At 47.6% G+C, this 23,707-nt stretch overlaps 1 protein-coding gene across 3 annotated transcripts in view; it reads left to right on the top strand.

Moving 5' to 3' along the window:
• The window catches only part of FOCAD (focadhesin), an 872,056-nt gene that overhangs the window by 382,356 nt on the left and 465,993 nt on the right, over window positions 1-23,707 (top strand). For all 3 annotated transcript variants that reach the window (XM_063914161.1, XM_063914160.1, XM_063914162.1), the window contains one exon: window positions 3,214-3,297. In XM_063914161.1, coding sequence (XP_063770231.1) covers window positions 3,214-3,297 — 84 coding nt within the window. The remainder of the gene's footprint in view (window positions 1-3,213; window positions 3,298-23,707) is intronic.

Raw genomic sequence — 23,707 nt, 5'->3', positions numbered from 1 at the left:
GGGAAAGACCAAAGGTGTACATGATGGCGTCCCGCCTGAACAAAAAACGGGACAGGTATTGCGCCAGGTCAAGAGACTTTCAGGCAATAGCTGTGGACGTTCTGGTAACACCGTGGGCGTACCAGTCGGTGTATGTGTTTCCTCCTCTGCTTCTCATACCCAAGGTATTGAGAATTATAAGACGTAGAGGAGTAAGAACTATACTCGTGGCTCCGGATTGGCCAAGAAGGACTTGGTACCCGGAACTTCAAGAGATACTCACAGAGGACTCATGACCTCTGCCGCTAAGGGACTTGCTTCAGCACGTACCATGTCTGTTCCAAGACTTACCGCGGCTGCGTTTGACGGCATGGCGGTTGAACGCCGGATCCTAAGGGAAAAAGGCATTCCGGAAGAGGTCTTTCCTACCATGGTCAAAGCCAGGAAGGAGGTGACCGCACAACATTATCACCACATGTGGCGAAAATATGTTGCGTGGTGTGAGGCCAGGAAGGCTCCACGAAGAAATTTCAACTCGGTCGATTCCTGCATTTCCTGCAAACAGGAGTGTCTATGGGCCTCAGATTGGGGTCCATTAAGGTTCAAATTTCGGCCCTGTCGATTTTCTTCCATAAAGAATTGGCTTCAGTTCCTGAAGTCCAGAAGTTTGTCAAGGGAGTACTGCATATACAACCCCCTTTTGTGCCTCCAGTGGCACTGTGGGATCTCAACGTAGTGCTGGGATTCCTCAAATCACATTGGTTTAAACCGCTCAAATCTGTGGATTTGAAATATCTCACATGGAAAGTGACCATGATGTTGGCCCTGGCCTCGGCCAGGCGAGTGTCAGAATTGGCGGCTTTGTCTCACAAAAGCCCATATCTGATTGTCCATTCGGACAGGGCAGAGCTGCGGACTCGTCCCCAGTTTCTCCCTAAGGTGGTGTCAGCGTTTCACCTGAACCAGCTTATTGTGGTACCTGCGGCTACTAGGGACTTGGAGGACTCCAAGTTGCTAGATGTTGTCAGGGCCCTGAAAATATCGGTTTCCAAGACGGCTGGAGTCAGGAAAACTGACTTGCTGTTATCCTGTATGCACCCAACAAACTGGGTGCTCTTGCTTCTAAGCAGACGATTGCTAGTTGGATGTGTAGTACAATTCAGCTTGCACATTATGTGGCAGGCCTGCCACAGCCAAAATATGTAAATGCCCATTCCACAAGGAAGGTGGGCTCATCCTGGGCGGCTGCCCGAGGGGTCTCGGCATTACAACTCTGCCGAGCAGCTACGTGGTCGGGGGGAGAACACGTTTGTAAAATTCTACAAATTTGATACCCTGGCTAAAGAGGACCTGGAGTTCTCTCATTCGGTGCTGCAGAGTCATCCGCACTCTCCCGCCCGTTTGGGAGCTTTGGTATAATCCCCATGGTCCTGACGGAGTCCCCAGCATCCACTAGGACGTTAGAGAAAATAAGATTTTACTTACCGATAAATAGTCCCCAGCATCCACTAGGACGTTAGAGAAAATAAGATTTTACTTACCGATAAATCTATTTCTCGTAGTCCGTAGTGGATGCTGGGCGCCCATCCCAAGTGCGGATTGTCTGCAATACTTGTACATAGTTATTGGTACAAAAATCGGGTTATTATTGTTGTGAGCCGTCTGTTCAGAGGCTCCTACGTTGTCATACTGTTAACTGGGTTCAGATCACAAGTTGTACGGTGTGATTGGTGTGGCTGGTATGAGTCTTACCCGGGATTCAAAATCCTTCCTTATTGTGTACGCTCGTCCGGGCACAGTATCCTAACTGAGGCTTGGAGGAGGGTCATAGGGGGAGGAGCCAGTGCACACCACCTGATCCTAAAGCTTTATTTTTGTGCCCTGTCTCCTGCGGAGCCGCTAATGCCCATGGTCCTGACGGAGTCCCCAGCATCCACTACGGACTACGAGAAATAGATTTATCGGTAAGTAAAATCTTATTATTGTTATTAAATTGGGGCATTACTATATATTTCTATTATACTGGAGGTATCGCTATATATTTCTAATATATTGGAGGCATTATTATATATTTTTAGCCTTGCCACCAGATAAAAAAAAAAAAAAGGGGGCTATGTCATGTGGCCACTAACCTAGTGTCATGTAGCCACTAGCAGCATGTGGCTATGCTCCCTCACAACACATGTCCACGCCCATTTTTCGACACTCTGTACCACTAAGAAAATATTTCTACTTGCACCACTGGATAAAATAGATGTACACAAAATGTAATACTCTAGGGGGTATATTCAATTAGCGTTGATCCATTCCGACATGTATTTGTCGGAATGGATCCGACAACCTCTATTCAATCTCATCTCAATTCGACTTTTTACAAGTCGAATTGAGATGAGGAACCCAGAGGAGGAGAGGGGGGGGGGGAGCCGTAGGGATACCAGCGGGGACAGCCGCTGGCAGACGGAGGAGATCAGCGCTACAGTAGCGCTGCAGGAGGATGTCACACAGCCGCCCGACCTCATGCCAGTATCCACCCGGCTCCAGCAAGCGTAACCTCACTTCCTGGAGCCGGGTGGATGCTGCTGTGAGCGGTGCGGCTGTATGACATCCTGCTGCAGCGTTGTGCTGTAGCGCTTATCTCCCCTATATGCCCACGGCTGTCCCCCGTCTCCCTGCGGCTCTCCCCCCTCTCCTCCTCTGGGTCCCACATCTCAGTCGGACTGAGATAGTCGAAAAGGGGGCCAAAACCGACCGTTTTCGACACAAGCACGTGGATCGGCAGCTAATCCGCCGATCCACGTGCTTTTCGACAAGTCGACTACCTCAACTTGTCGAAAATATTGAATAGGTTGGAACCCCTTCCGACCTAAAAAAGTCAAAAACTGTCGTCTTTTCGACAGACGGCAGCTTTCGACGTCAATTGAATATACCCCTAGATGTTTAATAGGTTGTTGAACCCCTATGTACAGACAGTATTGCCAGAAATGTTATTTCAGCACTGAGTCTACCAATGTCTGCAGCACTTACCCTTTAATAAACTAGCTATAGTTATAGGCAACCTGGGGGGTCCAGCAATTTTATACGTGACCCTGACCATGTTGGGATGTTATTTCCTTAATTAACAGTCCATTCTTTCAGTATGTGCGCTGACCCTCATTTGCCAAAATCTTTCCCATCTTTTTGTCCAGTACCTTTTATTTGGCCGTATACTAAAGGTGACTCATTCTTCCTTTCTAGGATCTCATTGTCTGCACTTCAGCTTACAAATCACTCTGCGAGTTTAACTCTGATGAACATACTATCCTTCATCTTCCTGAGCAGGTCAGATTATGGATCATTTACTCTGTTGTGCTTATTTGCGAAGTGTTGACTTATAGTGCTGGAACTTTAAACAGAAGAATTTAAACTCCCATGACTTTGATTGTGTTATTGCATAAACACAAGTCCTTAACCAAAATTTAGTAGTATTAAATAGTAAAAAATAAGTGCACCTTGCCCCTGAGCAATTATTTGAGGATTTTATTGAGAGAAATCTTTATGCCAGTGTATTTTTATCATAGTCAATGCATTTTTTTTTCAGAGTCATGCTAAATATTGACTGCTTGATGGATAATCCACATGTAGACCTATATAATGACATACTCAGACATAGCAATAAGTACATAAAATATATGTTAAGTAATCACTAAGCGCAAGTCAGGCCCAGAAAAGAGAAACATAATATACCGATGGGAGCAGTATGAGTTACCGACGTCTGGGATCCAGGCGTTCAAAATACAGACGCCGGGATCCCGATTGTTACGAACTCAACAGGTATGAGTAAGGGTGGTTCTCTCCTCTCCCCAACCCCCTAACCTTTACCCTTTCTCCCTCCCGGCAGCCTAATCCTAATCTCCCCCTTGGTGCCTAACCCTAACCGCCCCCAGTTTGTGCCTAGGGCAAGGGCTGTTTGGCATGTTGCAGCAATAGTATATGACACATCTGTATCTCATTATTAGGCCCAGGATTTTTAAGATCTAAAAAACTAAAATTAGGTGTTTTTTTTCAATTCATGCTTTAGGATGTTTATAGGTTTTAAAAATCCCAGTTTCGGAATTTATACTTTTGTATGAAAATAAAACAAAAACACGCAGCAGATCATTATGTTTAAAATACTGTGCCTTTATTACAGATGTGTCCTGCTACCATATCTGCCAACTATCCCAATTTTTGTGGGGCAGTCCCATTTATTTTGGTATTGTCCCATCCGTGGGCCGCAGTGTCCTGTGGTGGGGGGGGGGGGGGGGGGGGAGGGAGAGTTGGGTGGCTCCCTGCCACTCGCTGCTCTGCTGTAGAGCAGTGGTGAATAGCTGATGTGCGCATGCACACAGCGTCTATTCACTGGAGACAGGCTGGGGTCATGGCCAGCAGCTCACATAGTGCTGGATATGCCCCCACAATGACAAAGACCGGACGCATGGCTCGCAACATCTGCATTCTTGCAAAGCAATGCCCCTTTTGAAGTGGCCCTACTCCCGACCTGGGCACTCATGTTGTTGGGGGCTATTTGCTACTTCTTGCAGCATTTGTTCCCACGATGCGATATGTCGCAGGTGGTTGTAATCCCGTATAAGCTGAAGGGTCATGGGTGCGAGCGTATCCGCCACTTGCACTGCGTATGCTAATCAGCAAGATTTTAACAGGACGTATCTGTATATGTGAATTGCATATGAATACTACTCATTCCACACGTTTCCACTGTAAATTTATATCGTTTCAACTTACAGTAAGTAACAGTATTCGGTCTTTTTAGATTCTGACAGTCAAAATAGGTTATATTAGGTCCTGTAGAAATTAAGTATATTATTCCCTGGTACATAAAACATAAAAGGAAACTCAAATTTTGAGTGTACTGGAAAGGTATTAGAACAGGTTAGAACCTTGGAATCCTTGGCTTATCACAATGCATAGTAAATCCATATACAGAATTTAAACAAGACATCTTTATTTTTTTTCATCTTATTTTATTAAGTGAGCAATGTATATTAGGGTGGGTTGAAAAGTGGGTCAAAAAAAAAAAATATGCCACATAAATTGTGAGGGAGGAAAAAAATTCTGGGACCACTCTAGAAGATGATTGCAGTTTAGCTTTTCAAAATCCGATAATATCTTAATCCGCCAACAGGCGCATAAAGATTTTGTATTTACGCCCTATAGGCATGTCCAGAAAAAACCACCGCAAAGCGCTCAGGAAGCGCTTTTTCTCGTACTCTTTTTTGCTAAGTAGCAGAATACAATAGTTTTGACTCGTAATACACGCTCTGTTTACCGTATAGTGTCATGTAGTAAGTGCGCTCAACATAGCCGTATCATCTAAAATGGAGCAGTAGGGTATCTTTTACCCTCTGCCTGCAGCTCTCAGCTTGTTGCAAACAAATACATGCAACAACCCAGGACTCACCACGTGGAGGTGGCTGCAGCTCGAGTCCCACCCTCCACCCACCCTATCACGATATAAGATGTTCAGCTGATCACCGCTCACTATTCTAGTGGCCTGTAATCTTTTTATATCGACAGAGACGTAGCCGAAGTAGGAGCAGGCAGCAGGTATAAGATGTTTCTAGTTGTTGTTGTGCACGTCGCCATCAACCGATGATATAGCATCTGGTTTCATTGGCACGTTATGATAGGTTTTACCCCATTTAGGGCAGACAAATTGGATGTCATCAAAAAGTCTCTGGTACTTGGCAGGAATTTTCTTTTTGTCAGCTTCACCGTAGGACACAGGAATTTGTTGTTTTTCATCTATATCCATGGACTCCATGTGTGGTTTGACTGGGGACTCTGCTTTTCCAGTTTCTATCTCCTTCCAGTTGATTGAGGAGAAGAAGCGGTGTTTCCTCACATTGCCATTTACCCCGAGCCGTAGGGACTGGTCCTTGCACAGGAGTTGGGATAAAACGTCCTTTGCTACAGGATCAGTAAGCCCTGAATATGTTGGTTCTCGCTCAAGGATCCTTATGTTTTTCACGGCAGCATTTCCAGGAAATGGGTGCTTTTGCAAGATGAGTAGATAGAGCATAACACCAAATGCAAACCAGTCTACAGCTGCACTGTATGGCTGGCGAGTTAAAACTTCTGGAGCCATGTAGCCAGGTGTTCCACAAAGTACTGTGGCTTTGGTTTTTCCATATGCATTCATTTGGGCCAGACCGAAGTCTGTGATCTTTACATGCCCGTCAGTGGTCAGCAAAACGTTCCCCAATTTGAGGTCTCGATGTATAATTCCTCTGGAGTGCATGAACTGCAAGCCACAGACCAGTTCTGCCGCAATAAATGTTATTGTGTATGGGTCCAGGAATTCGTTCTTTTTCAGAAACTGGAACAGGTCCCCTCCGCCAGCCAGTTCCATTACACAGTATAGATAGCTGTCTGTGTGTAAGGCTGCATATCCATGGGTCAGAAATTCACTCTCATGTGCCAACTGAAGTACCCGACACTCGGTGGAAATGTACTCACGTTTTCTCTAACGTCCTAAGTGGATGCTGGGGACTCCGTAAGGACCATGGGGAATAGCGGCTCCGCAGGAGACTGGGCACATCTAAAGAAAGCTTTAGGACTAACTGGTGTGCACTGGCTCCTCCCCCTATGACCCTCCTCCAAGCCTCAGTTAGATTTCTGTGCCCTGCCGAGAAGGGTGCACACTAGGGGCTCTCCTGAGCTTCTTAGTGAAAGTTTTAGTTTAGGTTTGTTATTTTCAGTGAGACCTGCTGGCAACAGGCTCACTGCATCGAGGGACTAAGGGGAGAAGAAGCGAACTCACCTGAGTGCAGAGTGGATTGGGCTTCTTGGCTACTGGACACCATTAGCTCCAGAGGGATCGAACACAGGCCCAGACATGGATAGGTCCCAGAGCCGCGCCGCCGGCCCCCTTACAGAGCCAGAAGAGCGAAGAGGTCCGGAAAAATCGGCGGCAGAAGACGTTCCTGTCTTCAATAAGGTAGCGCACAGCACTGCAGCTGTGCGCCATTGCTCTCAGCACACTTCATACTCCGGTCACTGAGGGGGCAGGGCGCTGGGGGGGGGGCGCCCTGAGACGCAATAAAACATGACAGAAATACCTTACATGGCAAAAAATGCATCACATATAGCTCCTGGGCTATATGGATGCATTTAACCCCTGCCAGAATGTACAAAAAACCGTGAGATAAGGCCGCCGAAAAGGGGGCGGAGCCTATCTCCTCAGCACACTGGCGCCATTTTCCCTCACAGCTCAGTTGGAGGGAAGCTCCCTGGCTCTACCCTGCAGACAGAAAGGGTTAAAAAAAGAGAGGGGGGCATTAATTAGGCGCAGTATTAAAACATACAGCAGCTATAAGGGGAAAAACACTTATATAAGGTTATCCCTGTATATATATAGCGCTCTGGTGTGTGCTGGCATACTCTCCCTCTGTCTCCCCAAAGGGCTAGTGGGGTCCTGTCCTCTATCAGAGCATTCCCTGTGTGTGTGCTGTGTGTCGGTACGTTTGTGTCGACATGTATGAGGAGAAAAATGATGTGGAGACGGAGCAGAGTGTCTGTAACAGTGATGTCACCCCCTAGGGGGTCGACACCTGAGTGGATGAACTGTTGGAAGGAATTACGTAACAGTGTCAGCTCTGTATAAAAGACAGTGGTTGACATGAGACAGCCGGCTACTCAGCTTGTGCCTGTCCAGACGTCTCATAGGCCGTCAGGGGCTCTAAAGCGGCCGTTACCTCAGATGGCAGATACAGACGCCGACACGGATACTGACTCCTGTGTCGATGGTGAAGAGACAACCGTGATTTCCAGTAGGGCCACACGTTACATGATTGAGACAATGGAAAATGTTTTTATACATTTCTGATAATACGAGTACCACCAAAAAAGGGGTATTATGTTCGGTGAGGGAAAAACTACCTGTAGTTTTCCTGAATCTGAGAAATAAAATGAGGTGTGTGATGATGCGTGGGTTTCCCCCCGATAACAATTAATAATTTCTTAAAAAGTATTGGCTGCATACCCTTTCCCGCCAGAGGTTAGGATGCGTTGGGAAACACCCCCTAGGGGGGATAAGGCGCTCACACGCTTGTAAGAACAAGGGCTCTACCCTCTCATGAGATGGCCGCCCTTAAGGATCCTGCTGATAGAAAGCAGGAGGGTATCCAAAAAAGGTATTTACACACATACTGGTGTTATACTGCGACCAGCTATCGCCTCAGCCTGGAGGTGCAGTGCTGGGTTGGCATGGTCGGATTCCCTGACTGGAAATATTGATATCCTAGATAAGGATAGTATATTATTGCCTATAGAGCATTTAAAAGATGCATTTCTATATATGCATGATGCACAGCGGAATAATTGCCGACTGGCATCAAGTATAAGTGCGTTGTCCAATTCTACCAGTAAAATGGTCAGGTGATGCGGATTCCAAACGGCATTTGGAAGTATTGCCTTTGAAAGGGGACATTTGGGGTCGGTCTTTTAGACCTGGTGGCCACGGCAACAGCTGGGAAATCCACGTTTGTACCCCAGGTCGCCTCTCAAAATAAGACGCCGTATTATCAGGCGCAGTCCTTTGTTGGCAAGCGGACAAAAGGTTCCTCTTTTCTGCTCGTGACAGAGGGAGAGGAAAAAGGCTGCAGAGATCAGCCAGTTCCCAGGAACAGAAACCCTTTCCCGCCTCTGCCAAGCCCTCAGTATGACGCTAGGGCTTTACAAGCTCAGGCACGGTGGGGGCCCGTTCTCAATGAATTTCAGTGCGCAGTGGGCTCACTCGCAAGTAGACCCCTGGATCCTTCAGGTAATATCTCAGTTGTACATATTGGAATTCGAGACGTCTCCCCCTCGCCGTTTCCAAAAGTCGGCTTTACCGACGTCTACCTCTGACAGGGAGGCAGTTTTGGAAGCCATTCACAAGCTGTATTCCCAGCAGGTGATAATCAAGGTACCCCTCCTGCAACAGGGAACGGGGTATTATTCCACACTATTGTGGTACCGAAGCCAGACGGCTCGGTGAGACCGATTCTAAAATCTAAAATCTTTGAACACTTACATACAGAGGTTCAAATTCAAGATTGAGTCACTCAGAGCAGTGATTGCGAACCTGGAAGAAGGGGACTACATGATGTCTCGGGACATCAAGGATGCTTACCTTCATGTCAAAATTTACCCTTCTCACCAAGGGTACCTCAGGTTATGGTACAGAACTGTCACTATCAGTTCAGACGCTGCCGTAGGGATGGTCCACGGCACCCCGGGTCTTTACCAAGGTAATGGACGAAATTATATCCCTTCGAAGGAAGGAAATTTTAGTTATCCCTTACTTGGACGATTCCCTGATAAGGGTAAGATCCAGGGAACAGTTGGAGGTCGGTGTAGCACTATCTCAGGTAGTGTTGCGGCAGCACGATTGGGTTCTCGATATTCCAAAATCGCAGCTGGTTCCGACGACTTGTCTTCTGTTTCCTAGGGATGATCCTGGACACAGTCCAGAAAAAAGGTGTTTCTCCCGGAAGAGAAAGCCAGGGAGTTATCCGAGCTAATCAGGAACCTCCTAAAACCGAACCAAGTCTCAGTGCATCAATGCACAAGGGTTCTGGGAAAAAATGGTGGCTTCCTACGAAGCAATCCCATTCGTTAGATTCCACGCAAGAACTTTCCAGTGGAACCTACTGGACAAATGGTCCGGGTCGCATTTTCAGATGCATCGGCGGATAAGCCTGTCACCAAGGACAAGGGTATCCATCCTGTGGTGGTTGCAGAGTGCTCATCTTCTAGAGGGCCGTAGATTCGGCATTCAGGACTGGGTCCTGGTGACCACGGATGCCAGCCTGCGAGGCTGGGGAGCAGTCACACAGGGAAGGAATATCCAGGGCTTAGGTTCAAGCCTGGATACATCACTTCACATAAATATCCTGAAGCTAAGGGCCATTTACAATGCTCTAAGCTTAGCGAGACCTCTGCTTCAAGGTCAGCCGGTGTTGATCCAGTCGGACAACATCATGGCAGTCACCCACGTAAACAGACAGGGTGGCACAAGAAGCAGGAGGGCAATGGCAGAAGCTGCAATGATTCTCCGCTGGGCGGAAAATCATGTAATAGCACTGTCAACAGTATTTATTCCGGGAGTGGACAACTGGGAAGCAGACTTCCTCAGCACGACCTCCACCCGGGAGAGTGGGGACTTCACCCAGAAGTCGTCCACATGATTAAAAAACTCGACAGGTATTGCGCCAGGTCAAGAGACCCTCAGGCAATAGTTGTAGACGCTCTGGTAACACCGTGGGTGTACCAGTCAGTGTATGTGTTCCCTCCTCTGCCTCTCATACCCAAGGTACTGAGATTGATAAGATGGAGAGGAGTAAGCACTATATTCGTGGCTCCGGATGGGCCAAAAAGGACTTGGTAACCGGAACTTCAAGAGAGGCTCACGGAGGATCCGTGGCCTCTACCTCTAAGAAGGGACATGCTCCAGCAAGGACCCTGTCTGTTCCAAGACTTACCGCGGCTGCGTTTGACGGCATGGCGGTTGAACACCGGATCCTGAAGGAAAAAAGGCATTCCGGATGAAGTCATCCCTATCCTGGTCAAAGCCAGGAAGGATGTAACCGCAAAAACATTATCACCGCAATTGGCGAAAATATGTTGCGTAGTGCGAGGCCAGTAAGGCCCGACGGAGGAAATTCAACTGGGTCGATTCCTACATTTCCTGCAAACAGGAGTGTCTATGGGCCTGAAATTGGGGTCCATTAAGGTTCAGATTTCGGCCCTGTCAATTTTCTTCCAAAAAAGAACTAGCTTCAGTCCCTGAAGTTTAGACGTTTGTAAAAGGGGTACTGCATATACAGCCTCCTTTTGTGCCTCCAGTGGCAATTTGGGATCTCAATGTAGTTTGGGTTCCAAAAGTCACATTGGTTTGAACCACTTAAATCTGTGGAGTTAAAATATCTCACATGGAAAGTGGTCATGCTGTTGGCCCTGGCCTGGGCCAGGCGCGTGTCAGGATTGGCGGCTTTATCCTGTACAAGCCCTTATCTGATTTTCCATTCGGACAGGGCGGAATTGAGGACTCGTCTTCAGTTTCTCCCTAAGGTGGTTCCAGCGTTTTCACCTGAACCAACCTATTGTGGTGCCTGCGGCTACTAGGGACTTGGAGGAATCCAAGTTGCTGGATGTTGTCAGAGCCCTGAAAATATGTTCCAGGACGGCTGGAGTCAGGAAATCTGACTCGCTGTTTATCCTGTATGCACCCAACATGCTGGGTGCTCCTGCTTCTAAGCAGACTATTGCTCGTTGGATTTGTAGTACAATTCAGCTTGCACATTCTGTGGCAGGCCTGCCACAGCTAAAATCTGTAAAAGCCCGTTCCACAAGGAAAGTGGGCTCATCTTGGGCGGCTGCCCGAGGGGTCTCGGCTTTACAACTTTGCCGAGCAGCTACTTGGTCAGGGGCAAACACGTTTGCTTAATTCTACAAATTTGATACCCTGGCTGAGGAGGACCTGGAGTTCTTTCATTCGGTGCTGCAGAGTCATCCGCACTCTCCCGCCCGTTTGGGAGCTTTGGTATAATCCCCATGGTCCTTACGGAGTCCCCAGTATCCACTTAGGACGTTAGAGAAATAAGAATTTACTTACCGATAATTCTATTTCTCGTAGTCCGTAGTGGATGCTGGGCGCCCATCCCAAGTGCGGATTGTCTGCAATACTTGTACATAGTTATTGTTACAAAAATCGGGTTATTATTGTTGGGAGCCATCTTTTCAGAGGCTCCTCTGTTATCATACTGTTAACTGGGTTCAGATCACAAGTTATACGGTGTGATTGGTGTGGCTGGTATGAGTCTTACCCGGGATTCAAAATCCTTCCTTATTGTGTACGCTCGTCCGGGCACAGTTTCCTAACTGAGGCTTGGAGGAGGGTCATAGGGGGAGGAGCCAGTGCACACCAGTTAGTCCTAAAGCTTTCTTTAGATGTGCCCAGTCTCCTGCGGAGCCGCTATTCCCCATGGTCCTTACGGAGTCCCCAGCATCCACTACGGACTACGAGAAATAGAATTATCGGTAAGTAAATTCTTATTTTCGTTGTCTTCTCTTTGAGCATTCAATTAGTGCTCTTTTATTTAATATCTTAACTGCCACGTTTTCCTTATGAATAGCATCTGTGGCGAGCATTACTTTGCCATAACCTCCCTTTCCAAGAAGGGAGTGGAAAGTAAATGTTTCAACTGTTAATGGCACAGTGTCTGACCTTTGCTGACCCGATGGGATGTCTGGGTGTCCTCTGCTAATAGCTGTTGTAAATTGATTTTTTTTCATTGTAAGAAAACCCGCAAATGTATCCCAGTGCTTTTGTATGGCTGTTTTGCGGTCTTTTTTTCCGGTCACCTCTTTCTCTGGCAGCTTTGTCTGACCTGCCCAATGGCTGCATCCTTGTCTTGGATCTTCAGCAATGTCCAGATTTCTCCTTTGTCTCACTTGCCAAAATCTGGGACATCTTCTACATGACTTTAGGAACTGATCTTTTTTCTTTTTCATAAATCCTGCCAATCGGTCCCAGCCTCTTTGTATACCTGCAACTAATGCATTTCTTCTTGCCTGTCTCTTGGCTGCCTGCTTTCTTTTGCGTTGTCTCCGTCTCTTCTGTACCTTCTTGTATATCCTTGCTTTCTTTCTCCGTTTATATCCCATGTTCTGTCCGAAGACCAGAGTAGGGCTCTTAGAGAAAAATAAACTAGCAGTCTCACAAGATGTGACTGCAGTTTGGACTCAGGAGCTTCAGCAGCTGTATAAGTAGCTGCGTGATGTCAGCAGTAACTGTGATGCAACTGTGATGTCACAAGTGTGCAGCGGAGCTTCGTTCTAAGGGTCACCTACATAGTGGCATCTGATGTATATGAATATTTTATCCTTTTTCCACGTCTAAATTTATTTTCACCAGTTGTGATGTCAACTATTAAAAACCTAAAATGTTTTCTTTAATCCTGCCACTTTTTATCTGCCACTGTTTTCCACCAGTCATACGAGGAATCCTTTTCTCACTGTGGCTTATATCTTAAAAGCAGTCCATCATTGCTGCGTAATACATTGTCTTTTGTTTCATGGTATACACATGCTCAGCCAGTTCAGTGATATCTTTTTTATTAATTACATTCATGTTTAATTTTGTTCTTTCTGTCAAATTTAGTAATATATGTAAAGGGCCATAAACACTAGAAGATAATTTTAAAAGATAATGACGATTGTGAACAATGCATCGTTCACATCGTCTAGTGTGTATGGCCCTCCAATCAACGATGCGGGCACCCGCAGTCGTTGATTGGAGGTCGACGATTGACCGAGCTGCATGCTCACTGTGAACAATGTCACTTGTGACATCGCTCATCACGGCATGTGTGTACAGAACCATGATGAGCAATGTCCACAATGTGATATTGCTCACATCCGCTCCAGCGGCTCCGTCCTCGCAGCGGCTCCCTCCCCTACAGCGGCTCCCCTCCCCACCAGCAGCTTCATATCTAAGCGGCTGATGGGAGCCGCTGACCACTCAGCGCGTCTCCCCTCCAACGGCTTCATTGTAGCTGAGCCGCTGACGGGAGCCGCTGGAGTGGATACGCTGACCGCTCAGCGTCTCCGCCCACTTTCCCACCAATGTACCCACTGCCCCACAATGAAGTTGTAAACCCACTGTGCCACCAACTTTAAATAATAATAATGGGTTTAATTATATATATTTATATTTTTATATGTCAAGATCCCACCAGTCGGAATCCCGACAGCGGGATCCCGACCAGCACAATTCCGACATATTTTCCCTCTGTGGGTGTCCACGACACCCATAGAGGGCAAATAAATTAGTGCGCCGAGCGTAGTGAAGCACCGTGCCCGCAGCATGGCAAGCACAGCGAGCCAGCAAAGGGGCTGCGTTGCGCTTGCCCCCTTGTCGGGATTGTGCCGGTCGGGATCCCGGTGTTGGTATTCCGACCGCCGGGATTCTGTCCGGCGGTATTGCGTACTGATCCCATATATATATATATTTCTCTGACGTCCTAGTGGATGCTGGGACTCCGTCAGGACCATGGGGATTAGCGGCTCCGCAGGAGACAGGGCACAAAAGTAAAAGCTTTAGGATCAGGTGGTGTGCACTGGCTCCTCCCCCTATGACCCTCCTCCAAGCCTCCGTTAGATTTTTGTGCCCGGCCGAGAAGGGTGCAATCTAGGTGGCTCTCCTAAAGAGCTGCTTAGAGTAAAAGTTTTGTTAGGTTTTTTATTTTTAGTGAGTCCTGTTGGCAACAGGCTCACTGCTACGAGGGACTTAGGGGAGAAGAAGTGAACTCACCTGCGTGCAGGATGGATTGGCTTCTTAGGCTACTGGACACCATTAGCTCCAGAGGGATCGAACACAGGCCCAGCCATGGAGTCCGGTCCCAGAGCCGCGCCGCCGACCCCCTTGCAGATGCCGAAGAGTGAAGAGGTCCAGAAACCGGCGGCAGAAGACTTTTCAGTCTTCATGAGGTAGCGCACAGCACTGCAGCTGTGCGCCATTGTTGTCAGCACACTTCACACCAGCGGTCACTGAGGGTGCAGGGCGCTGGGGGGGGCGCCCTGGGCAGCAATGAAATACCTATACTGGCTAAAAGATACATCACATATAGCCCCTGGGGCTATATGGATGTATTTAACCCCTGCCAGGTCTCAGAAAAACGGGAGAAGAAGCCCGCCGAAAAGGGGGCGGGGCCTATTCTCCTCAGCACACAGCGCCATTTTCCCTCACAGAAATGCTGGTGGGAAGGCTCCCAGGCTCTCCCCTGCACTGCACTACAGAAACAGGGTTAAAACAGAGAGGGGGGGCACTTATTTGGCGATATGATTATATATATTAAGATGCTATAAGGGAAAAACACTTATATAAAGGTTGTCCCTGTATAATTATAGCGTTTTGGTGTGTGCTGGCAAACTCTCCCTCTGTCTCTCCAAAGGGCTAGTGGGGTCCTGTCCTCTATCAGAGCATTCCCTGTGTGTGTGCTGTGTGTCGGTACGTGTGTGTCGACATGTATGAGGACGATGTTGGTGAGGAGGCGGAGCAATTGCCTGTAATGGTGATGTCACTCTCTAGGGAGTCGACACCGGAATGGATGGCTTATTTAAGGAATTACGTGATAATGTCAACACGCTGCAAGGTCGGTTGACGACATGAGACGGCCGGCAAACCAATTAGTACCTGTCCAGGCGTCTCAAACACCGTCAGGGGCGTTAAAACGTCCTTTTACCTCAGTCGGTCGACACAGACACAGACACGGACACTGACTCCAGTGTCGACGGTGAAGAAACAAACGTATTTTCCTTTAGGGCCACACGTTACTTGTTAAGGGCAATGAAGGAGGTGTTACATATTTCTGATACTACAAGTACCACAAAAAAGGGTATTATGTGGAGTGTGAAAAAACTACCTCTAGTTTTTCCTGAATCAGATAAATTAAATGAAGTGTGTGATGATGCGTGGGTTTCCCCCGATAGAAAATTATTGGCGGTATACCCTTTCCCGCCAGAAGTTAGGGCGCGTTGGGAAACACCCCTTAGGGTGGATAAGGCGCTCACACGCTTATCAAAACAAGTGGCGGTACCGTCTCCAGATAGGGCCGCCCTCAAGGAGCCAGCTGATAGGAGGCTGGAAAATATCCTAAAAAGTATATACACACATACTGGTGTTATACTGCGACCAGCGATCGCCTCAGCCTGGATGTGCAGCGCTGGGGTGGCTTGGTCGGATTCCCTGACTGAAAATATTGATACCCTTGACAGGGACAGTATTTTATTGACTATAGAGCATTTAAAGGATGCATTTCTATATATGCGAGATGCACAGAGGGATATTTGCACTCTGGCATCAAGAGTAAGTGCGATGTCCATATCTGCCAGAAGTTGTTTATGGACACGACAGTGGTCAGGTGATGCAGATTCCAAACGGCACATGGAAGTATTGCCGTATAAAGGAGAAAAAGACAACGTCTTTTCAGCCTCAGTCCTTTCGTCCCCATAAGGGCAAGCGGGCAAAAGGCCAGTCATATCTGCCATGGGATAGAGGAAAGGGAAGAAGACTGCAGCAGGCAGCCCATTCCCAGGAACAGAAGCCCTCCACCGCTTCTGCCAAGTCCTCAGCATGACGCTGGGGCCATACAAGCGGACTCAGGTGCGGTGGGGGGTCGTCTCAAGAGTTTCAGCACGCAGTGGGCTCACTCGCAAGTGGACCCCTGGATCCTACAAGTAGTATCCCAGGGGTACAGATTGGAAATTCGAGACGTCTCCCCCTCGCCGGTTCCTGAAGTCTGCTTTACCAACGTCTCCCTCCGACAGGGAGGCAGTAGTGGAAACAATTCACAAGCTGTATTCCCAGCAGGTGATAATCAAAGTACCCCTCCTACAACAAGGAAAGGGGTATTATTCCACACTATATTGTGGTACTGAAGCCAGATGGCTCGGTGAGACCTATTCTAAATCTGAAATATTTGAACACTTACATACAAAGGTTCAAATCAAGATGGAGTCACTCAGAGCAGTGATAGCGAACCAGGAAGAAGGGGACTATATGGTGTCCCGGGACATCAGGGATGCTTACCTCCATGTCCCAATTTGCCCTTCTCACCAAGGGTACCTCAGGTTCGTGGTACAGAACTGTCACTATTAGTTTCAGACGCTGCCGGTTGGATTGTCCACGGCACCCCGGGTCCTTACCAAGGTAATGGCCGAAATGATGATTCTTCTTCAAAGAAAATGGACGATCTCCTGATAAGGGCAAGGTCCAGAGAACAGTTGGAGGTCGGAGTAGCACTATCTCAAGTAGTTCTACGACAGCACAGGTGGATTCTAAATATTCCAAAACCGCAGCTGTTTCCGACGACACGTCTGCTGTTCCTAGGGATGATTCTGGACACAGTCCAGAAAAAGGTGTTTCTCCCGGAGAAGAAAGCCAGGGAGTTATCCGAGCTAGTCAGGAACCTCCTAAAACCAGGAAAAGTGTCAGTGCATCATTGCACAAGGGTCCTGGGAAAAATGGTGGCTTCTTACGAAGCGATTCCATTCGGCAGATTTCACGCAAGAACTTTTCAGTGGGATCTGCTGGAAAAATGGTCCGGATCGCATCTTCAGATGCATCAGCGGATAACCCTGTCTCAGAGGACAAGGGTGTTTCTTCTGCGGTGGCTGCAGAGTGCTCATCTACTAAAGGGCCGCAGATTCGGCATTCAGGACTGGGTCCTGGTGACCACGGATGCCAGCCTGAGAGGCTGGGGAGCAGTCACACAGCGAAAAAATTTCCAGGGAGTGTGATCAAGTCTGGAGACTTCTCTCCACATAAATATACTGGAGCTAAGGGCAATTTACGATGTTCTAAGCTTAGCAAGACCTCTGCTTCAAGGTCAGCCGGTATTGATCCAGTGGGACAACATCACGGCAGTCGCCCACGTAAACAGACAGGGCGGCACAAGAAGCAGGAGGGCAATGGCAGAAACTGCAAGGATTCTTCGCTGGGCGAAAAATCATGTGATAGCACTGTCAGCAGTGTTCATTCCGGGAGTGGACAACTGGGAAGCAGACTTCCTCAGCAGGCACGACCTCCACCCGGGAGAGTGGGGACTTCATCGGGAAGTATTCCACATGATTGTGAACCGTTGGGAAAGACCAAAGGTGGACATGATGGCGTCCCGCCTGAACAAAAAACTGGACAGGTATTGCGCCAGGTCAAGAGACCCTCAAGCAATAGCTGTGGACGTTCTGGTAACACCGTGGGTGTACCAGTCGGTGTATGTGTTCCCTCCTCTGCTTTCTCATACCCAAGGTACTGAGAATTATAAGACGTAGAGGAGTAAGAACTATACTCGTGGCTCCGGATTGGCCAAGAAGGACGTGGCACCCGGAACTTCAAGAAATGCTCACAGAGGACTCATGGCCTCTGCCGCTAAGAAGGGACTTGCTTCAGCAAGTACCAGGTCTGTTCCAAGACTTACCGCGGCTGCGTTTGACGGCATGGCGGTGGAACGCCGGATCCTAAGGGAAAAAGGCATTCCGGAAGAGGTCATTCCTACCCTGGTCAAAGCCAGGAAGGAGGTGACCGCACAACATTATCACCACATGTGGCGAAAATATGTTGCGTGGTGTGAGGCCAGGAAGGCCCCACGAAGAAATTTCAACTCGGTCGATTCCTGCATTTCCTGCAAACAGGAGTGTCTATGGGCCTCAAATTGGGGTCCATTAAGGTTCAAATTTCGGCCCTGTCAATTTTCTTCCAGAAAGAATTGGCTTCAGTTCCTGAAGTCCAGAAGTTTGTCAAGGGAGTATTGCATATACAACCCCCTTTTTGTGCCTCCAGTGGCACTGTGGGATCTCAACGTAGTTCTGGGATTCCTCAAATCACATTTTAAACCGCTCAAATCTGTGGATTTGAAATATCTCACATGAAAAGTGACCATGCTGTTGGCCCTGGCCTCGGCCAGGCGAGTGTCAGAATTGGCGGCTTTGTCTCACAAAAGCCATATCTGATTGTCCATTCGGACAGGGCAGAGCTGCGGACTCGTCCCCAGTTTCTCCCTAAGGTGGTGTCAGCGTTTCACCTGAACCAGCTTATTGTGGTACCTGCGGCTACTAGGGACTTGGAGGACTCCAAGTTGCTAGATGTTGTCAGGGCCCTGAAAATATAGGTTTCCAGGACGGCTGGAGTCAGGAAAACTGACTTGCTGTTATCCTGTATGCACCCAACAAACTGGGTGCTCTTGCTTCTAAGCAGACGATTGCTAGTTGGATGTGTAGTACAATTCAGCTTACACATTCTGTGGCAGGCCTGCCACAGCCAAAATATGTAAATGCCCATTTCACAAGGAAGGTGGGCTCATCTTGGGCGGCTGCCCGAGGGGTCTCGGTTTTACAACTTTGCCGAGCTGCTACTTGGTCAGGGGCAAACACGTTTGCAAAATTCTACAAATTTGATATCCTGGCTGAGGAGGACCTGGAGTTCTCTCATTCGGTGCTGCAGAGTCATCCGCACTCTCCCGCCCGTTTGGGAGCTTTGGTATAATCCCAATGGTCCTGACGGAGTCCCAGCATCCACTAGGACTTAAAAAAAAATAAGAATTTACTTACCGATAATTCTATTTCTCGTAGTCCGTAGTGGATGCTGGGCGCCCATCCCAAGTGCGGATTGTCTGCAATACTTGTACATAGTTATTGTTACAAAAATCGGGTTATTATTGTTGTGAGCCATCTTTTCAGAGGCTCCGCTGTTATCATGCTGTTAACTGGGTTCAGATCACAGGTTGTACAGTGTGATTGGTGTGGCTGGTATGAGTCTTACCCGGGATTCAAAATCCTTCCTTATTGTGTACGCTCGTCCGGGCACAGTATCCTAACTGAGGCTTGGAGGAGGGTCATAGGGGGAGGAGCCAGTGCACACCACCTGATCCTAAAGCTTTTACTTTTGTGCCCTGTCTCCTGCGGAGCCGCTAATCCCCATGGTCCTGACGGAGTCCCAGCATCCACTACGGACTACGAGAAATAGAATTATCGGTAAGTAAATTCTTATTATATATATATATATATATATATATATATATATATATATATATATATATATAAAAACTCCAATGGTCGGCACTCACGTCTGTCCCATACGTAAAGCTTGCCAAGGTGCTGCGTCGACAGAAAGCATGTAGGTTTACCCAGAAAACGGCACTCACTGGTCTCACAAGAAAATACTGGACAACGTCCTCTTAATCAAATTAAGAGGACGTTGTCCAGTATTTTCTTGTGAGACCAGTGAGTGCCGTTTTCTGGGTGAACCTATATATATATATATATATATATATATATATATATATATATATATATATATATGCAGGCTTCCGTGCATTGGCCAATTCACTAACTAAACCCCCATCATTTATTGATGTTGTGAAAATAAGTGAGCTTGCTTTGGTGAGTGTTGAACTTTCTGCTTGTGTATATATATATATATATATATATATATGAAGATGGTGTTGAAGTGGCACTCTGGGTCCATGCAGCAATGCCGGGGTTCTCTCCAAGGGTAATGGTATACTGAACCTGTATCTTTAAGGCAAAAGGAGAGGCGGCACTCATCTGGTCTTTTTTTGAAGGTGAAAAGGTGCTGTTTAATCACAACGTTTCAAAGCATTACAAGCTTTTTCATCAGGTGCATAAAAGTTATATTATGTTGAACCCATTATCATTATTTTTTTAATAAGTTGGTGGCACAGTGGAAATTGGTGGGGCAATGGGTGAAAATAACTTAATTGGTTCCCCCTTCTACAACCCTTCCCAAACACCCAGTAATGGCACCCCAAGATTAAACTATGTAAAAAAGGTGCCAATTCCAGAGATTTCTTTCATCTTTCAAATTGTTTGAAAAATTGCTTAGTGCGTACACTCAATTTCGTTTGTGTTCTGGGAAGTTCTAGGAAATTGCTTATCATCCACATTGTTCATCTTTCACATTGGTCATGTCTCCTAGTGTGTAGGGCCCTTTACTCCCAAAATGATTCCAATGTGTAGAGTGTACAGCTGATCTGCTTTTCCATGAGAAACAGGATTTGAGTTGTTAAAAACAGTGTGATGGTAATAACCTCTTTAAAATACATTGGGGTATATGTACTAAAGGTCCATTTTTATTGATTTCAAATCTGTCTGAATTGATGTTGTGTTTCAGTGGCTATACACACACCTTTGCTAACAGAAGATTTTTATATATTTTTTTTTTTTTAATGTTAGTACATGTATGTTTTAGCCCCTGAAACTCCACATCACTTTAGGTCGATTTCCATCGTTTTATTAAAAGGGTGAAAATCATTCTAAATCGATCTCTAGCTGTGTCAATATTTCTGTTCACGTTATGGCTTGCTGATGTCACCTAAGTCAGGGCTCCACAAGTCCTGCCTGGCTACCAGATTATGGAGGAAGTAGGAAAGATCCTTATCAGCCCCAGCGGAGATACATTGATGTGCCTGTATTACAGCGGCTATTTCATGCAAGTGCTCAGTGTCCGTCCCAGCCTGCACTGACGGCTGTGCCTGTCTGACCCAGCCTGCGCTAGCTGTGGACTCCAAGCTCCGGCTTTATAGGACTCTCTAGTTAGAAAGTCTATGCGTGGCCAGCGGCTGATTAGGGGATGGTGATGTTTCCACCAGGGGGGCATTGTGTGCGCGGGGGGTGGCTGTGGAGGGGTGGGTTGCCTGGGAATACCCCCTAAGATATGTGGCAGTAGGGGGTTGGGTCGTTTGGGTGTGTGTTTGTATGTGGGAGTGGGGGTGAGGGTTTTGCTGCTCAGTAATGTGGCTGCGGGGAAATCAGTCCAATTTTTGTTGGTGGGGGGCGTGAAGGACATGCGGTGGCCTGGCTCCTACACTTTTATCCTGGCTCCTAGAGTTTAGAAAAATGTGTCAATCCCTAGCCTAAGTTGTGCTTAGTTGACTTTGTCTTCGAGTGTAAACCGTTTCAGCATGTTAAATATGGGGTTCCTACTTCATGTTTTTCTCAGTGTGTGTTAACAAGTGTTCTTTTGTATAACTGTAACAATGGGTGTGATTCCGAGTTGTTCGCTCGCCAGCTGCTTTTAGCAGCATTGCACACGCTAAGCCGCCGCCCTCTGGGAGTGTATCTTAGCTTAGCATAAGTGCGAACGAAAGATTAGCAGAATTGCGAATAGAAATTTCTTAGCAGTTTCTGAGTAGCTCCAGACTTACTCAGCCATTGCGACCTGCTCAGTCCTTTTCGTTCCTGGCTTGAGGTGACAAACACACCCAGCGTTTGCCCAACCAGTCCCCCATTTCTCCAGCCACTCCTGCGTTTTGCAACTCGAACGCCTGCGTTTTTTCGCACACTCCCATAAAACGTCCAGTTTCCGCCCAGAAACACCCACTTCTTGTCAATCATACTACGATCAGCACAGCGATGAAAAAGCTTTGTTATGCCGTGAGTAAAATACCTAACTTTTGTGTAAAATAACTAAGCGCATGCGCTCTGCGAACCTTGCACATGCGCTGTAAGCGACTAATCGCAGTATAGCGAAAATCGGCAACGAGTGAACAACTCTGAATGACCCCCAATGTTCAAATCAACAAACTCCGAATTATAAACCTAATTCTATTTTGGAAGTAAAGCAAAAAAAAAGCAAGCACCTGGGCAAAACCATGTTGCAGTATATGCAAATATGACATGTGCAGAGAGAGTTAAATTTTGGGTGGCGTGTGCCCAAACTGAAATCTAAGTTGCAGTATTAAAAATACAACTGTCTAACATTTGTGGGCTACATGCAAAAGCAGCCAGTATTTACCCTGCTCCAAAAAATATAAATGTGTTTGCTCCCATTGTATTGCAATATGGTTTGTTCAAAATGCAGTTACTTGCTTTACTTCCAAATAATAATCAGGCCTTTCTGCTGCGGGGTACACTGGGCTCCACAAGGAAGTAACATCGGGGTGTAGAGTAGGATCTTGATCCGAGACACCAACAGGCTCAAAGCTTTAGGGGTATATGCAATTCACGGCGAATCGCGGCAAATTATCGCCGTTTTTTAATTCGACACAATTCGACAGGTGAATTCCGGCAGGTGGCTGCCGGAATTCACCATATTCAATGAAAAACGGATTCGACAGTCCCGCGGGCGAAAAACGGCCGATTTGCCGGATTTTGCCGCAAATTAAAAAAACGGGAAAAACCCGGAAAAAAATGGCGTGGGGTCCCCCCTCCAAAGCATAACCAGCCTCGGGCTCTTCGAGCTGGTCCTGGTTCTAAAAATGCGGGGTAAAAATTGACAGGGGATCCCCCGTATTTTTAAAACCAGCACCGGGCTCTGCACCTGATGCTGGTGCAAAAAATACGGGGGACAAAAAGAGTAGGGGTCCCCCGTATTTTATACACCAGCATCGGGCTCCACTAGCTGGACAGATAATGCCACAGCCGGGGGTCACTTTTATACAGCGCCCTGCGGCCGTGGCATTAAATATCCAACTAGTCACCCCTGGCCGGGGTACCCTGGAGGAGTGGGGACCCCTTCAATCAAGGGGTACCCCCCCCCCCAGCCACCCAAGGGCCAGGGGTGAAGCCCGAGGCTGTCCCCCCCCCATCCAATGGGCTGCGGATGGGAGGCTGATAGCCTTGTGAAAAATGTCAGAATATTGTTTTCTCTGACGTCCTAGTGGATGCTGGGAACTCCGTAAGGACCATGGGGAATAGCGGCTCCGCAGGAGACTGGGCACAAATAGAAAGCTTTAGTACTACCTGGTGTGCACTGGCTCCTCCCCCTATGACCCTCCTCCAAGCCTCAGTTAGATTTTTGTGCCCGAACGAGAAGGGTGCACACTAGGGGCTTTCCTGAGCTTCTTAGTGAAAGTTTTAGTTTAGGTTTTTTATTTTCAGTGAGACCTGCTGGCAACAGGCTCACTGCATCGAGGGACTAAGGGGAGAAGAAGCGAACTCACCTGCGTGCAGAGTGGATTGGGCTTCTTTGCTACTGGACACCATTAGCTCCAGAGGGACAGCTCACAGGCCCAGCTCTGGAGCTCGGTCCCGGAGCCGCGCCGCCGGCCCCCTTACAGAGCCAGAAGCAAGAAGAGTCCGGCAAATCGGCGGCAGAAGACATCCTGTCTTCCACAAGGTAGCGCACAGCACTGCAGCTGTGCGCCATTGCTTCTCAGCACACTTCACACTCCGGTCACTGAGGGTGCAG

This window comes from Pseudophryne corroboree, chromosome 1, assembly GCF_028390025.1.
Source record: "Pseudophryne corroboree isolate aPseCor3 chromosome 1, aPseCor3.hap2, whole genome shotgun sequence".
NCBI classification, from domain to species: domain Eukaryota; kingdom Metazoa; phylum Chordata; class Amphibia; order Anura; family Myobatrachidae; genus Pseudophryne; species Pseudophryne corroboree.
The sequence above is the reverse complement of the archived record's forward strand: the minus strand, read 5'-3'. Positions and strand labels throughout refer to the sequence as shown.